At 40.6% G+C, this 16,980-nt stretch overlaps 1 protein-coding gene across 1 annotated transcript in view; it reads left to right on the top strand.

Moving 5' to 3' along the window:
- The window catches only part of astn1 (astrotactin 1), a 502,578-nt gene that overhangs the window by 180,767 nt on the left and 304,831 nt on the right, over nt 1–16,980 (top strand). Inside the window, 1 exon segment of the mRNA XM_042497522.1 lies at nt 2,091–2,241. Within this exon segment, the coding sequence (XP_042353456.1) occupies nt 2,091–2,241 (151 nt within the window).

Here is a 16,980-nt window from a genome sequence, read left to right as displayed (position 1 = left end):
AATAACAGAAACACAAAGTGACTGCTCGGAGCAAGGTTAGGGCAATGATTTCATGGTGCCTTTTAGCTCCGGAGTCTCCTACTTTGCATAGCAATTGCTCTATGAAAAGTCATAGCTTTTCTCATGATGATTACACAGAATGAATTAAACATGCAGGTGTTTGTAATTCATGGCAATAGTTACCTCTTCATTAAGTGAAATAGAGAGCAGGGTGTCACTGAATGTCTTTCAAAGCAGAAGGTTGAGGCAGCACTTTGATAGGTGCTCATTTTTTCTCCTCCAGACACATGAAAAATGATCTAAAAAAATGTGATATCTTAATCAATTTTAATGAGGGCAAATTGCATATTGTTGACAGCAAGGGACAACTAATGAATCATGAATTTTACTCAGAATTATCAGGTTGTCTGAAGGTGGTACAACTTATACTATGTGTATCACGAAGTGATTGTTCTCCAGAAAAATCCTTTTTTTTTTCTTCAAAGTATTAGATCGCATTAGATACCAGTGGGACATGATTTATCTGTTGTAGCCAAATATTATGACTTATGTTAATTATTCATTCATTCATTCATTTTCCGTAACCGATTGACCCCAAAAGGGTCGCGGGGGGCTGGAGCCAATCCCAGCTGTCATCGGGCGGAAGGCGGGGTACACCCTGGACAGTTCGCCAGACTATCGCAGGGCCGACACATATAGACAGACAACCATACACACTCTCAGTCACACCTAAGGGCAATTTAGAGTCACCAATCAACCTGAGATGTCTTTGGACTGTGGGAGGAAGCCGGAGACCCCGGAGAGAACCCACGCAGATATGGGGAGAACATGCAAACTCCGCACAGAAGGGCCCCCACCACTTATGTTAATTAATGAAAGATTAATTAAAAACAAATTTTTACACAAAACATGATCTTTTTCTAAACCCAACAAAGCCATTTTTAAACCTAAACATGGCCATTTTACAACAATAACCTCTTTATACAATGTATTTTAGGTATGTGTCACATAGAAACCATAAAGGATGCCCTGTGCATTGCTTTCAGATGCCAACTGGTGTGACAGAGGATTGGTATTTGATGACGTGGGGATGAGAATGGGCAGTTTGACCTGGCCCTGAAAGCTATTAAAAGAGCAACTTAACACCATCTGAAAATCTTGATGTTGTCTTCTCACCTTGCTATAATAATATAGAAGTGCTCTCCATGGTGTCAGTCCACCATGTAATACTTGCTGGATGTGATTGTAGGTGTAAAACTACTGACCGTACCAGCCAGCTGACAGTCTTTCATGCATCCAGCAAGCCTCAATAAAAGTTGTATTGCATGCTTAAAACACAAATCAGTCCTTAGTATTTACCTATTGAAACCTGAGCAATTGAGCTGAGCTGTATTTCCGTCAAAAACAGGGGAAGAAGCAATGAACAACGGAAGAAGAATTGACCTAAATATTAGCAATACAATTAGTAAAAACTACAAGTACAAGATATTTACCTGAAAACCTTTTTTGAAAAAGAAAGTTTTCAAAGAAAGTAAAATAAAAAACAAACAAGTAAATGAACTGGGGAAAAAGCATTTTGAAATTATAGTATCCTCTGAGATAATTTTAAATATGTAATCATGATAACTTTCTCCCTAGATGTTTGTTTTTCCCTAGCTATTTAAAATATAATTTTCTAAATGTACAAATTTCTTGCAATTTGCGAAACATTTCTTACCGAGTTGTTCAATGCCTTTTCCCCCATGTTTTTGAAAGAAGTTGCACCACTTTGCTTGGGGTTCAAAGGGTTAAACACATTAAGCAGCACAAGAAAAGTGATGTTGCTCCAGGTCTCAATTCATTAATATAATAGTAACAGGGTTAATTAGTAATGGTATATGTTATATATTTATATAGCACTTCTGTAGTCTTAGGGACAACTCAAAATGCTTTCTACAACAGGAACCATTGACCCATTCACAATTTCGGGTTTATTTTTTGCTCAAAGACAGTTGGCCAGGATCGAACCACTAATCTTCCAATTGGTGGATGACTGCTACTCAGGTGCACACAACTAAACATGGCTCCTCTTTTTTGTCACTATATCACAGAGAGGAGTTGATGATCAGTTCATCCTTTGACTCCCTGGAGGTCCTCCTGGACTCTTTCGGGCCCGTCAGAGACTGCACCAAAGACAACGGAGGCTGCAGCCGCAACTTCCGCTGCATATCTGACCGAAAGCTGGATTCCTCCGGATGTGTGGTGAGTCATCTTTCTTTTATAAAAACCCTTTGCTTCTAGCTGGAAGCTGCCATACATTAGCAACAACAGCAGAACATGACATTCCCCTTAGATTTCTATATAAATCAAATTCAAAGTACTCTGCAGTATACTATTCTGTCTGTACACATCCTTTTATGATTGGTATGAGTGCACAACACTGAAAGGCATTACCTCCAACACACATCAGATCGAAGCCGTGGGGATAGTTTGATCTGATGCCTGCATATGTGGACTCTCCGCTGTTGGTTCATAGTCTAATGGTATATGAATATTCTGTTTTGACCATCAGCGTTTAAGTCCATCTATCTTTATAAATATTCATGAGAGTATCTGCAGGCCAAGATGACCCATATCAAGGACAAGCAGCAGACCAGCACTCTATAATGTGTCTGAGCAGACAGTTTGACTTCGCCTCTTGTCTCATATGCCTCTTAGGCCGACAACACATTCATTACCTCCAGGTGGTGCTTAGCAACTAGGAAATGTAGCAGCCAGGTTTGTTTTCGTCTCCATCTGTCGCGGACTCAAGCAATACCGTTCTTGTTATTTGCAGAATCCTAGCACCGTCTGCTAGTGTTTGGCTTCTCCTAACCCCCCCTCTTCTATTGATAAGCTGTCAAGCACCCCCCTCCCTAACAATTTAATTTCTTTTCAAGTACTTCGGTGCACTTGAGTAGAGCCTTTCAGGTGGGCTGGGGGGATGCTATTTTTGCTTCATCTTATCTATTATAATGCAACTTTAGGGGAAGGAAACAGCTTGTGAGATGTTTTTAATGGGAAATGTTTCATTTTATAGATTGCAGTGTATGCATGCGTTTTCAAGCAATTGTATGTGGTGTGCTAGAGATTTGCACAGACAAGTCAATTTTGTTTTGACAAGTATGTAAAACACATGAAGCACAGTTATTGGTTATTGCTCTTTCATCATGATCTGACTTTAATCAGTAAGTCTGTGACTGGAGGCTAAAACTAAAGTATTCTGTACACTGTGAAACATCATAGAGTATTTTGAATTAACTACTGTGACTCTGCTCAGCTCATTAAATAAAGTAAAGAAACATGATCAGCACATGAGCAGACTTCTCAGCACGTTTTCTTTGAGATTCGCAATTTTCAAGAAACCATTTTTACATCGGAGAAGAGCATACGTGACGGAAACTTGATGTATGTCATTAGCACATGATAAGATTAATTCATGGCTGTTTTCTGCTCATGATGATAAAAACAGTGCTACAGTGCTAAATCCAAAAAATAAAATATAAATAAAAATATGACTATTTAAACTGAGAAGATGTAAGTGGAAAGCATATATGTCTGTAATACCTGTCAGTGTGACTGAACAGCTGTTGATTCGAGTTAATATCTTAAGAATGTTTAACTTGTTTATTTAAGTTCAAATAAATGAACTCAGTATTTTTAAACCCATAGGAAAACTTTGAACTTATTATTCAACCTGAGCAGCAGGGAAGTTGTTTTTTAAGTTGAACCAGCTTTGGGTGATTTACAGTTCATGCAGGCAGTTACCGTGACTAAAATGCGATGCTAAGTTTGCGTAGCTTGCTTGTCCAATCCTGTTATTAGTAAAATGGTTGAGATGAAGCCCCCTGATGAAAATACATTTTGAGGAGAATGGGTTGTAAAAAGGGCATGCTACATTATGATGATGAACAACATACTTATAAACCATATTTCAAATTTCTGTTTGAAAAAAAAAACTTAAAGTGAAGTTTTCTTTTGTCTGAGTTAAACAATATATTATGTTTATGAGGGCTGCTGTCGTCCACTTCACGCTTTCAGTTGGCCTAGTTTTAATGGAGAGTTTGGAAAAAATCCAGTTTATCCCAGATTTGATGCTCAGTGGATCCTAAGTAGGGGCAGTAGCTCATTTCTATTCAGCATTCACCATGATTGATTCTCTCTGGCATGAATTACTTCCACTCTCTGTTTATCAAAAACTGTGCAGTCTACATAGTGCATGAGAGTCTACAGTCATGTAATAGTTCTGTTCGGCTGTGGAACATCCATCCATCCACCCTTCCATCCATCCTTGCAGCCAGCCAGCCGATTTCATCCGCTTATCCTGTTGGTGGAGGGGGTGTTCTGGTTTTGTTCTGGGCCTCCTTCCAGTTGGATGTGCCCAACTGGGTGTAGCTCTGTCCGGGTATCTGAGGTCCTTACTCTGTTTTCAAAGTGGAGTCAAGCCACCATACAGAGGGAACTCATTTCGGCTGCTTCTGTCCGCTATGTCATTGTCCCAGTAACTACCCAAAGCTGATGTCAATAGGTGAGAGTCACTGGACTGGACACTACACTACACAGTGGTGCATCGAGCCAAATACTGACATTTGAATGGCAACATACTCGCCAAAACAGTATTAACAATTCCATTTTTTAGCAGGTAATGTCTTTGTTCAACATGTTAGCATGTTACCATAGGCTAATGTAAATGTCGTTGCTTTTGAGTCTATTTGTTCATATACCAAAAATATTGGAATAATTGCAGTTTGACTAGTTGATGATGCTAGATAAAAATTCAGGTGACCACCAAAGTCAGTTGTATTTCTCTTATATTTCTCATATACTTCTCTTTTGATAATGGAATAATGTACCAAATATCATTGCAATCCTTCTAATAGTTGCTTGGATCAATCAATCAATCAAATCTTTATTTGTATGGCACTTTTCATACAAAGAGTAACACAAAGTGCCTCACAGAGATTAAAAACAATAACAGAAATGAAAAACATCAATGAAAATCAAGAAAAATACAGACAGCCTGACCCTCCCACCCCCACATAAACGTACGCAACAACACACACACAATCATGTAGATATTCCCACACATATTCGCAAAGGCACCCGAACATCCACCCTTACCACCCACACACACGCACACATACACCAACACACACCAATTGTTACTAAAGAGACATGGCTAGGCACTGAGACCTGAGGCGAGGGAGAAGCCACCTTTGGGGGCCAACCTCACTGAGAGAGGTCACGGTCCAGCACCGCCGGGGCGCCGCCACAGAGACCATCCCAACCCGGGCGGACAGGAGTGCCCGCACCAAGATGCCGAGCCCTCTAGCCACCCGGGCCGAAACAGTCCACGGTACAGCACCCCCAATGGTGGACCAGAGACCACTCCCAGTCCGGTAGGCCCCGATGAGGAAACACTGGAGCTAAAAACTAACACAATAAAATAAGGTAAAGAACATAAAAGCTAAGAACGTAAGGGACTGAAACAGTAAAATAAGACAAAGAATACAAGTGCACAGTAAAATAGTTTAAAGGTTATAACCGCTAATAATTAGATAAATAAATAAATGGGAGACTAAAACAGTGGGATAAGATAAAATAAAAAAGTAGAATAAATAAATAAATAGTTAGTTAGTTAGTTAAAAGCCTGATTGAAAAGATGGGTCTTGAGCCTCTTTTTAAAAACCTCAACACTGTCTGTGATCCTGAGGTTCTCCGGGAGGCTGTTCCACAGACGGGGGCCATAGTAACTGAAAGCCGCCTCCCCATTTCTTTTAGAGCTAACTTGTGGTATGGTTAAAAGGCCAGTGCCGGAGGACCTCAGGGTCCGCGAGGGTTGATAAGGTAAAAGCAGCTCAGTTAGGTAAGAAGGCCCAAGACCTTTGAGACACTTAAAAACAAGTAAAAGAACCTTAAAATCAATCCTGAAACGCACCGGGAGCCAATGAAGCGATTTTAAAACCGGTGTAATATGCTCCCGCCCTCTGGTCCTCGTCAGCACTCGTGCGGCCGGATATCATATTTTAGACTGGACCAAAATGGTAGAACAGCAGATATCTAAAGGACATAAGGATACCTTCAGCCAAAATTAAGCATGTCCAAAAACACCTTTGTAACTGTCAACAGTGACATTCAGCCTCCAACCACTGGATTGTATTTTTAACTTTAAGTTGAATCTTGAACAGCTAGGGTACAAAGAAGCTTCTTGACCATCACCTGTTGGTGCTTAGCTAATGCAATTATGCCTCTGAACTTTTGGAAGGCTTGGTAGCACCATTACAAAAAAATCATGCTCTGAAAAACACCTTCTTTATATCCCATGGGCTTGGAAATGTCACATATAAATGCATTAATGCTGCCTGAAAGTGCCTTCCATTCGCTGGCTGGTCTATCACAAATATCTCACTTGTTAGTATAGCATGTTAGTAAGTATAAATTGGACCCTGTGAGCACCGTCCACTATCTAAAATTGCTTTATACACAGTCTGAAAGGAATCTATGAGTTGCAACAATATTGGACTAGAATGTCAGAGACCAAAATATCCATCCAATTCTTCCGCTTGTATCAAGAGATGGCACAGTGGAGATTTGGAGCTAGGGCTTTGAAGTGTCATGGGCATTTGCTTGTGTGCTACTTAGTTCACACATTTTTTCACTCGCTTTTCTCTCTTCAGGGAGAGCACAAGAAAAGTAGAGATATTCTGTAGTGATATGCTTCCTTTACCCATAATTACTGGATGCTTTTAAACAACAGCTTGTATTCACCAGCATCTAGAGGGTGGCTTCTTTATGTTGCAGTGTGTTGCAAATCCTTGCCAAAAGCATCAGAAAAAAAATCCAATTTCTTCTCCCTGAAATTAGTCTCACATGGATCCAAAAAGAAACAGTGAAAAGATTTCTTGCCAACGCTTTGAGGTGTCATGAGACTTTTCTTTTGTATTCTATTAATTATTTATTGTCCTGTTATATTCCCATCCCTGTGAGCATGTTGGAGAATGCTGTGATATATTTCTAAGAATATTTGTGAAAAAAGAACAAAGTGAATGTCTGTACTTACTCACAGCTTATCCTTTGTTTCTTTTTTTCCCCAATAATTTTTGAACGTTTACTAAGCTCCACTCTTACCGATAATAAAACAGAAATTCATTCCAAAAATACCTCTGTGATTTCACACTTCAGTAGCGCCTCATTGAGAAAGAGGTGGACGACATGTAAGACAAGATGGGAAAAGTGATTAGAGCACCATGGTGGATTTTCACAGAGACCTGAAACACTTTTTTAGAATAGATTAGTTGTTAAATACATTTCATGTTGAGCAAGGAAGCTCAAATAAATGTTGTGGCTGACATTTTTCAAGTTTTGTCACCTAAACACAAAAAAGGCTGTCAGATGTGAATTCTATTAACAATGTATAAGCACAACAGGCCATGCCTCATCCCTTATGTTGTCACTTTGATAGAATGCGTGCATGTTGCCATATCACAACAAGGAGAATGTTTCTCATTAACACAAATTGGAGGAACTACACATTCTATGTGTTGTTCATGACATATTTACCACCTGAATTTGTGCATGTTTATTATCAAAAGCCTCATTCTCACTGCACAAAAAAAACACTAACGCCTAGCTTTTTAATGCACTGGGAATGGATATAATCGGCATTCACACCCGGGTCAAATAACCCTGCAGTAGACATGGGTTTTTATTGCCTCCGGCATTGGTGGGAACACAACACCCGGGTGAAAGCAGTAATTTCAGCTCTTTAACCGGCGAGATGACAAAAACTGATTGCTATCCACGGGAGCGCGCACAGCCTGTTAAAGCTGAATCGCCCAGTATTCACTTCCTCAGCTGCTCTCACATGAATCAAACAGTCGTAGCATGTACATATAATACACATAACTTTATGTCCATGGAAAGAGCATAGGTATGTCTTTGTGAAACTTTAATGTTTCTTGAAACCCAATTTTCATGTGTTTGCGATTTATAATTTGATCAGGTTGTTTAATATGTATAATATTATATAAAATCTTGTTTACATTTGGAAAGTAGTCTATCATACTTACGGATGGGTAAAAAAAATAATGGTATTATCTGCTATTATCTTTATGACCCTGCATTATATTACCTGCTCTGTTGCCGAAAAAAACACTCCAGTCCTTTTTAGCTGATCACTTTTTGGCACGACACTGGCAAGATGCAATGATGCACTATTATTAATAACTTAGTCTGTGTCCTCAAATGCAGCACTGAAACATCGATCCAAATACATCTGCAGTGAGTTTGAAATGGGGACTTAATAAGTAAGAGATAAATAATGAGAAGAAACAACCGTTAAGTTTTCAGAGAACTCTGCTTCTGCCGCTGTCTGCTGTTCACCTGTTCTCCTGTCTGTCTGTAATGTTGGACAAGACAACGCACACATATACATGTCAGCTGACAGAAAGGCCGACTCGCTCTCCAGCTGTAAGTTCAGTGGCAGTGGGAATAAAGCCATTCAGTGGGGTTACCCGTGTTTAAAAAAACCTGTGTGCAACTGCTAATTGCAGTGGGAATGAGGCAAAACAGGCTCAACCATCTGCATGTTGACCTGCTGTCCAATGTACGTTTTTTTTATATGCCTCTGCATCAGGGAAAGCCAAGGAGGGAGGCAATATGTTTTCAGTTTTGTCTGTTTGTCTAAAATTTCAAGAATGTTTGAAGGGAATTTCATCAAATTTGGCACAAACGTCCAATTCCACTTTACTATTAACTGACTGGATTTTAGTATTAAAGGTCGAGGTCACTGTGACCTTGTATCCGCCTCATTCTTGTGAGTGAGAGGCCTTGACGAAATTTCCTCAGATTTGGGACAAACGTTCACTTGGACTAAAGGATGAGCCAATTAGAAATTGGTAGTCTAAGGTCAAAGATCACAGCATCAGGGCATACATCTTATTTTTGTGAACGTGGTTTCTTAAAAAGGCCTTAAGAGATTTTTCTCAAATTTGGCAAACATTCACGTGGAGTTACTGACGAACTGAGAGTTTAGTGATCAAAGGCCGCTGTGACCTCGCAAAACAGGTTTGTCTATACCTCACGAATATGTGCCCTAATTATGAAGAAACTTCACATAACTGTCTAACTGGATAAAATGATGAAGCGATGATATTTTTAATCCAAAATTGAAAAGGTAAACTTTCGCATGACATCGTAATAATATGCAAAATCAACACCATTAGTCAGGAACTGAATTGGAGACATTTGTTCAGATACTGAATCTGTGACACTAATCTCGGGAGTCCATCCTAAAACTGGGTTAAAAGTGATTGTGTAGAGCTTCTGTGCTGCCAGGGGGAAGATGTAAACAAAGCACCCATGTTTTAGAATATGTAGCTTCTTTGCAGCAACATGCACATTATCAACTGGCATGACTACATATGATTATAGACAGACATTGATGTAAAGTGTAACAGCAATTTGACTGGTTCAGCATACAACCTTGAGATATTAATTTTAGTTTCTTAAGACTATAACTTGTAATAATTGATAGAGTATATTTTTTTAGATATAGATATCATTGTTTAATATAATAATTTTTACTTAGATTCTCCTGTTTTTTTTCCCAGTCACTGCAAACAATTCCTTGATTCCATTTTTTATCAGTGAAGTGCACTGTGATGCCCAAGTAGTCATTACTCACAGAAGTCCAATGATCCCCTGTGAGAGCGACGTCCTTTGCTTGCTCAAGCATGTTCATCCTCCACAGCCTCTCACCTTCATACAAAGTGTGTATTCTTGACACAATGGCTCCTCTCGAGCGTAAATTATAAGACGTGTCCCCAGATGCAATTCGAATGATATCTCACAGTCCATCGTCTTCCACTGAGTTAATTAAGTGGCAGATTTTAGCTATCCATTTAGTCAAAGCATTACTTCCCTTCACAGGTTTCAATACTTGCTCACAAAGACCACATTTTTGTTTTGTAGATTGGCTAACCCCTGTACTTTCGGTACAGTGTTTTGCTTTTAGGTGATATGTCAAAGATAAATTACTTTGATGGTAATTAGATTATGCTTTGCTTCTTCTTTTTTCATTGTCAAAAGTATTTTCAGCAACTTTTTAAGGAAAATGAGAGAAGTAAACCAAATGCAGCTGTGTGAATTGCAATCATTTTTGAAATTCATTAAATATTTTAAAGTAATCACAAAAATGTTCACATTACTTTTGATAACACAAATATAAAACATTGCAAACACTGGGTGAGGTTGATCGGTCAACTTGATGGATCCTGCCTGTGATGAGCTGGTGCAGAACACCGTCACTTTAGCTTGTGGTTTGGATGGCATAACCCTTAGAAACCTGAGCAAATTGAACATCTTAACAAGACATTAGTAAAATGTTACAATAGATTACCAGTAAAAAAAATGAAAAGAAAAATACAAGTAAAGAAAACAAAAGTGAAAATGACTGCTAAAAATAGAGTAGAATTTTTTTTTTCTGAGCATAAATTTACATATTTAATTATATGAATTATAAATATATTTTTGATCATATTACAAAGTGAGTGGGAATAACAGCAAACAAAGGGGGAGGGGAGTTGTGGTTTTCTGTTCATGGGCTCATTATGCTTCGTGTTTACGATCTGCATGAACAGGCCAGTAATTGCATTCTTTTGATAAGACATCAGTTGCATTTGGCCACCTTTACCTCGGTATTCTAATGAGACATCAATCAAAGCCATCCTGTCCCCTTCACCTGCTCCACTGCTGGACTTACTGCTCTGTCGTAATGCACCTCTATCTCTGTTTCTTTCTTTTTTTTTTTTTGCATCTTATTATTTCCATTTTATTTTCCATGGAGGCATTATGCTTTGGGGTTGTCCGTCAGCCCATTGGTCTGTATCTCAAAAATACCTTGATTGAATTTCTTAAAATTTGGTACAAACCACATGGAACCAACTGGTGAAGTGATCAGCTGATGAACTGGTTAGATTTTGCTTGTTGGGGGCACCCAGTAGCTCACTTTGTAGTGCAGGCACCCCTAGGTCCTTGCTGCAGAGGCTGCAGGTTCGATTCAGACCTGCAGCCCTTTGTTGCATGTCATGCCCTCTCTCTCCTCTTTTCACACTTAAGCTGTTCTATGAATAATAAAGGCCAAAGTCAAAAATTAAATAAATATATAAATAATCTTCAGATTTTTGTGGTCAAAGATTACAGTCACTAGAACCTTGCATCTGTCTTGAGAGAACAGTATCTCCAGATTACCTTTTTTCAAATATGGCACAAATGTTCACCTGGACATGTGGTAAACTGATAACATTTTGGTTGTCAAAGGTAGAAGTCAGTGGTTCTTTCCAAAACATATGTCCAGAATGTCACTGTGACCTTGCATCTGTCTCATTCTTGAATAGGCAATATCTCAAGAACACCTTTAGGGTTTTTTTTTTTTTTTTTTTTTTGGTCTGGCACAAACGTTTCATCTCAATGGTAAACTGATTAGATTTTGGTAAAGGTCACTGGTTCTGCTCAAAACATATGTTTGGCCATATCTCAAGAATTCATTTTAATTATGACAGAATTTCACACAAATGTCTAGAGGGATATAATAATGAAGTGATGACATTTTATTTCCAAAAGGCCAAAGGTCAGCTTCATTGTGGCATCATAATGATCTGCAAAAACACTTTTCTGGTTCATTTTTCAACACCATAACTCAGGACAAGAAGAGGAGACATTTAGTCAGATACTGAATTGGTGACACTAATCTTGGGTGTCCACCTTGAAACTGATCTTCTGTGCTGTCTGGGGGAATATGTGTGTGGAGCACCAGCTTTGATTCATTTATTTATAACAATACTTTTTAAAATTTCATTATAAAAGTACTTCATTTAACCTCTCTATAGCCTTATTTTATTAAATGTAATAGTAGTGTATTTGACTTTATTATATAACAGTAGCTACTTTATTATAGCTGCAGTTCATTCGATAATTTTGTATTTTAGTAGTTAACATTAGTGAGGAGGAGAGGAGATTTTTTTAAAAAATATTGAGATATATATCGTGTATTGCAATATAGCTTTAAAATATTGCTATGTTGTTTTAAAGCCAAATCGCCCAGCCCTAACTACTACAAAATGACAAATTTGCGGAGGCATACAACCATGAGTAGGTAATTCTGTTTTTCTAATTTATGCACTTTTTTCACCATTTTTATTTTCTGATTAGTCCATAAATAACATCAGTAGGCCAACACATAAAGGCTGGAATGCAGTTTCTCAGGTGCACTTGAAATGAGGTCTAAATGAATGAAATTTTATTACTTTTGAAGTATCTCTACAAACCATCTTCTGTGAGCTCAGTGATCTAATCTAAGTCCTGGACCACATTCTTCTGAGCTCTCCTTCATTTGCTGAATCTACCTAGAAGTCAGTCCCAGATGCAGCTGTTGCTGCCTTAGTAAATCAGACAGTAATTACACAGATAGAGAGCACAAATTGAGTGAAATTGGCAGCACAAATTTGCCCTGCACTTTTATTTATGTAAATCTGGCCTTGGATGTACACAATTATAAATCACAAAGGAGACTTAAATTGGGAGAAGCAGGTGTGTTTAAAAGGAGTTTCAAGAGGCGTGTAGATTGTTGTGTAGCTGCAGCCAAATTCAGAAATATGGTCACACTTGCTGAACATTTGCTGATTTAATTAATTTTGATATCCTTTAGCTTATCACAGTTCCTAAATTGATTGGTATTCCGTTTGACTGAGACATGTCATTATGCTGTTTAACTAACAACCACCTCTTAGCATCATTGCAAGTCATTGATCTTCACCCACACATGCACACCTCCCCGTCTTGTCCATCACCGCACGGCGCCACTCCCAGCTGCCGTTGCATATATTACTGTGTGTTTTAGTAATTATCTTGTGACTGTCAAGCTTATAAATGAGCCTCTCATCCGTCTAATCAGGGTGGTAAACTGGCTGGGCCCCAGCGCTCTGATTCCACCCTAATCAATTAACACCTTGTCTGAGTCCACGCTGCCAGTATCTGTCCTGTCTGCGTTTAATATCCTTCCTTGTGTGAGAGGCGGCTGATGCTGGCGGTCCACGGCTGACCGACCTGCTCCATTTCGCTGATGTATTGGACTCCTGGGGAGAGGCAGGGAGCGACGCCTGTGGAAGTGAGAGCATAATAATCACAGGATGATTGTGAGATTAATTAGCTTCGTCTTGTCACTTTTCTCCTCTGTAAAATGGTGGAAAACAAGGGTGTTGTAGGCAGAGCAGATTGCCACCAGGATGGAATGACGAGATAGCTGGGCGATGTCCAAACAGCTTGTACAGTGTTTGTGAGGCCTGATATATGAACTTATAGTACAGAAGTAATGTTCATCATTGATGCTGTTTAATGTATTTTGTGGCTGTTTGCATAGTTTGTTTGCTTTGTAGAACTATACTGTGGAGAAAGAAATGGTTGTGTGTACTGATGCAACCACATGATTAATGCTGCTGTAGAGACAGCAAAATGCACAACCTTTAGAAAGCTAAAATGTCTAGGAAATGACATCTTGTTTTCTCCCTGATGGATTGGACAGAACATGTCACACCAGCCTGTTCTCATTCAAAAGTCATCAAATATTGCAGAGTTTTTGGCAGAGGAGATCCAGACTCCAAAAGCCAACATTTGTATCTGCATTATTTGCCACTTGATGGCAACAGCTGAAAACGCTGCCAGACAGGACCATTAATGGTGTTATCATACACCAGCGGCCAGCCAACAGCACCTGCCATGGCAGCCAGATACACGGTCAGTTGGTGTCAGCTGAAGACTCAGCCAGACGAAACTTGTCATGTCCACTGTGCCAAACAGCGTCAGGTTGAAACGCTGTTGGTAACAACATAATATAAGAAGCACAAATGTCCCTATAGGGCGGGTGGGGTGGTGGATGGATCCAACAAACCCTGGATTTTTATGCAGTAGTCCTGTGTTCACTGCCTGTTTGAATGTGATATTCTTTTTTTTTTTCTACACCTTAGCATGTGTCTCTTCTGCTTAATTCTATCCGTCCATCCCAGCATGTGCATTTTTTGGCCGCTAACTGCCACTCGCCTCCAAGTGTTAGGAGGGATTGCTCTATCTTGGTGAAGCGCTGCATTTCTCTCCCTTGCCTGACAAACTGGATCCACTTCTGCGCTGTAGGTGTACTGGCCTTGTTTGCCTCCAGCCTGTGAGTTTCCAGTATCTCTGCCTGCCTGCACAAGACATTGTCATGTCACCATCTGTACCTGCCCTGTGACAATGCCGACTTGCAGCTGAGGATGTGCTTCAGGGATGTTGCAGAGCTGGCAGGGTTCTTCTGAGCCGAACCAGATGGAAAGGTTCCAGGGAGTAGGTCGTAGGTGGCCCTGATCTGGAAACTCAGTCTTGCCTAGGGTATCCACCACATGTCAGCCCAAGTGATGGTCCTATTGGTCACAGCTTCTCAAGTGGTCCATCTGCCTTGCTGGTACGGGCTCACAGCTCTGACCTTGTAGCCTTCCTCTTCCATCCTGGCAACTTCAGAGATGACAAGATCCTTCCTCTCCATCTTGGTAGCTTTGGACCATCTCTGTGGCACTGCTCTCCATCCTAGGCGAGATGGACCCTGCTGTGTGAAGCCAAGGACTTCCTGATGTTTTAGCCGGTCTACTGCCTGGTCTACTACTTGGGTTACATTTCACTTGCGTCCTGTTCGAACCTAGGGATTGGCAGTTTGAATAGCCGAGTCCGGTGAGTCTCTCAGCTTGAATAAGAGCCTCACCTCCTCCTTTTTGGTATTCTGGGCTGACTGACTGCAGTGGAAGCTGTAAGGTGTTTCTCCCAAAGAGTGCTGTTGTGGAAAAGCATCGAGGAAGGCCAAACCATTTCCGTATGAAGCTGTTGGCTTTTGCCTCCAGTTTCAGGATGGTTGTTCAGGTGATGTCACTCAGTTTCAGAGGCCACAGGAGGCATTGGTATAGTGTAAACTGGTAACACCAGACCTTGAATTTCCCTGGCAGGAAGGACTGGTCAATCTTGCACAGGCCATCTTGAGGTTGAGTTGTGACAATTGGGGCCATGCTCTTGTCCGACAGGTCGGCTGTCTGCCTAGACTTCTCACAGGTTCTTCTGCCAGTAGAGGGATTCTTTCTCTGTACACAGTGAAGAGGATGTTGTCATTCCTCACGCCCTACCGGATCCACAGGCTGCGAGACTTCTTGGGCTTGGTCTTCATATGGGCCCATGCTAGAAGCTCCTCCAGATGTTTGAGGAGTCTGAATGTACAAGCTGCTGTTTGGAGGAGGGTGGTCACGTCATCCATATAGGCCCGTTGTTGAAGTAGTTTCTGACTGGGTCCTGGATATGTGATGGAATGTGAAAGAAGTCAAGGGCATATGTCATGAGCTGATGGGGAACTGAGCCGAAGGCATTCGCAAGGTCTAGCCAGATGACATGGAGGTCCCTCTTGCTGTGTTTGGCTGTCTGGGACCCTGGGACACCTGCCTTCTGACAGCTGATTAATGTATTTGTTCGCCAGGAGGTAGCTAGTCATGCGTCTGGCCAAAACTGCAAAGAAGATTTTTCCCTCCACTTTCAACAGTGCAATGCTTCTAAACTGCTTGGTATTTTTGGAGTCTTTCTTCTTTGGAATAAAGGTAGTGACTGCTTTACACCATGATGGTGGGATGGACTGGGTTTTTCAAGCAGCCACCATAAGCCTCCATAGCAGGTTGAGGAGTCAGGGGCAGTTCTTGAACACCTTGTAGGGCACTCCATTTGGTCCGGGTGCTGATGCTTTTCTTGTGTGTTTTACGACCTGCCTTACTTCTGCCCACTTGGTTGGCGTTGTGTCGAATTCAGTGGAGGGCTCGGGTGGGCGGGGTACATGGCCTGGTGATCCAAGGGGTGTTGCTTTCTAGTTGTCGCTCAGCTGCTCCTTGAGGTGATGCTCCAGCTCCTGCTCTGTGGTCTGGAAGTCCCCCGTCTTCTTGTACTCCAGGAGGCTGCAGGCATATCTGAAGGGGTCCCGGAAGCCTGTCCTTGCTTTCTCTGTGTGGCTTCTGAGCTTCTTTATCCTTTCAGCTCTCCTTAGGTGTGCAAGCCTTTCCTCGAGCTTGTTCCAAAGGACCTTTAGGCTGTCTTTTTCCTGGGCCTCAGAGATACCTCATGTGTTATATGTAGACACGGAGGTCCATTACAACACAGCGACGTGACGACTTTGGATGAGAACATGTTGGTCACTCAATTCTGTATTCACAGAATTGCAGAGGGCAGAAAAATGCCACTGTCTTCCACCAGCTGAAACTTTTAGCTGGAGAAAGTACTCAGATCCTTTACTTAATGAAAGTAGAAATGCCATATTCTAAGAACACCCTGATGCTAAGCACTACATACAATGAGTTTATTAAAAGGAGGAACACCTTTTGTTATGACCATATTGAAAATCATACTTTTAGGATTTCTAAACACCCTGCTGTACTGTAATACTGTTATATCACCCAAACCTATTATCAGTCTTCTCACTCAGCATGTGTTTCTGGTCTCTGCCATCTATGGGTTCCTAGAAACTCAGATTTTACATGAATCTCAAAACTCAAACTCAAAATAAAACAAAAAAAAAAACAGAATTTAGCTCCCTGGATTAGCAACTAAACCAGGACAACTGGCTCGCTATCCAAACTTGCTGATTAAACAGAAACACCCTTAACATTTGGCTTCCAGCGTAAAGAAAATAAGTGTGTGATATCTCCATTTTGTCCTTCTGTCCCAATACCTGTTGGGACAATTATCTGCTTATCACCACAAATTAAAACCTATAGTTTACATGATTCCACCGAAAACCACAAACCAATGCACTAAAGAGTCCTCTTGTGACAAAAAAGAGGTACTCCAGACGTAAAAATAAGTAGAAAACAAATACAATGCGTAATCAACCAAGTGTGTTTGTGTTTTTCCACC

The sequence above is a fragment of the Plectropomus leopardus genome, chromosome 12 (assembly GCF_008729295.1).
Source record: "Plectropomus leopardus isolate mb chromosome 12, YSFRI_Pleo_2.0, whole genome shotgun sequence".
In the NCBI taxonomy this organism is placed as follows: domain Eukaryota; kingdom Metazoa; phylum Chordata; class Actinopteri; order Perciformes; family Serranidae; genus Plectropomus; species Plectropomus leopardus.
This window is presented reverse-complemented; position numbering and strand designations above follow the sequence as displayed.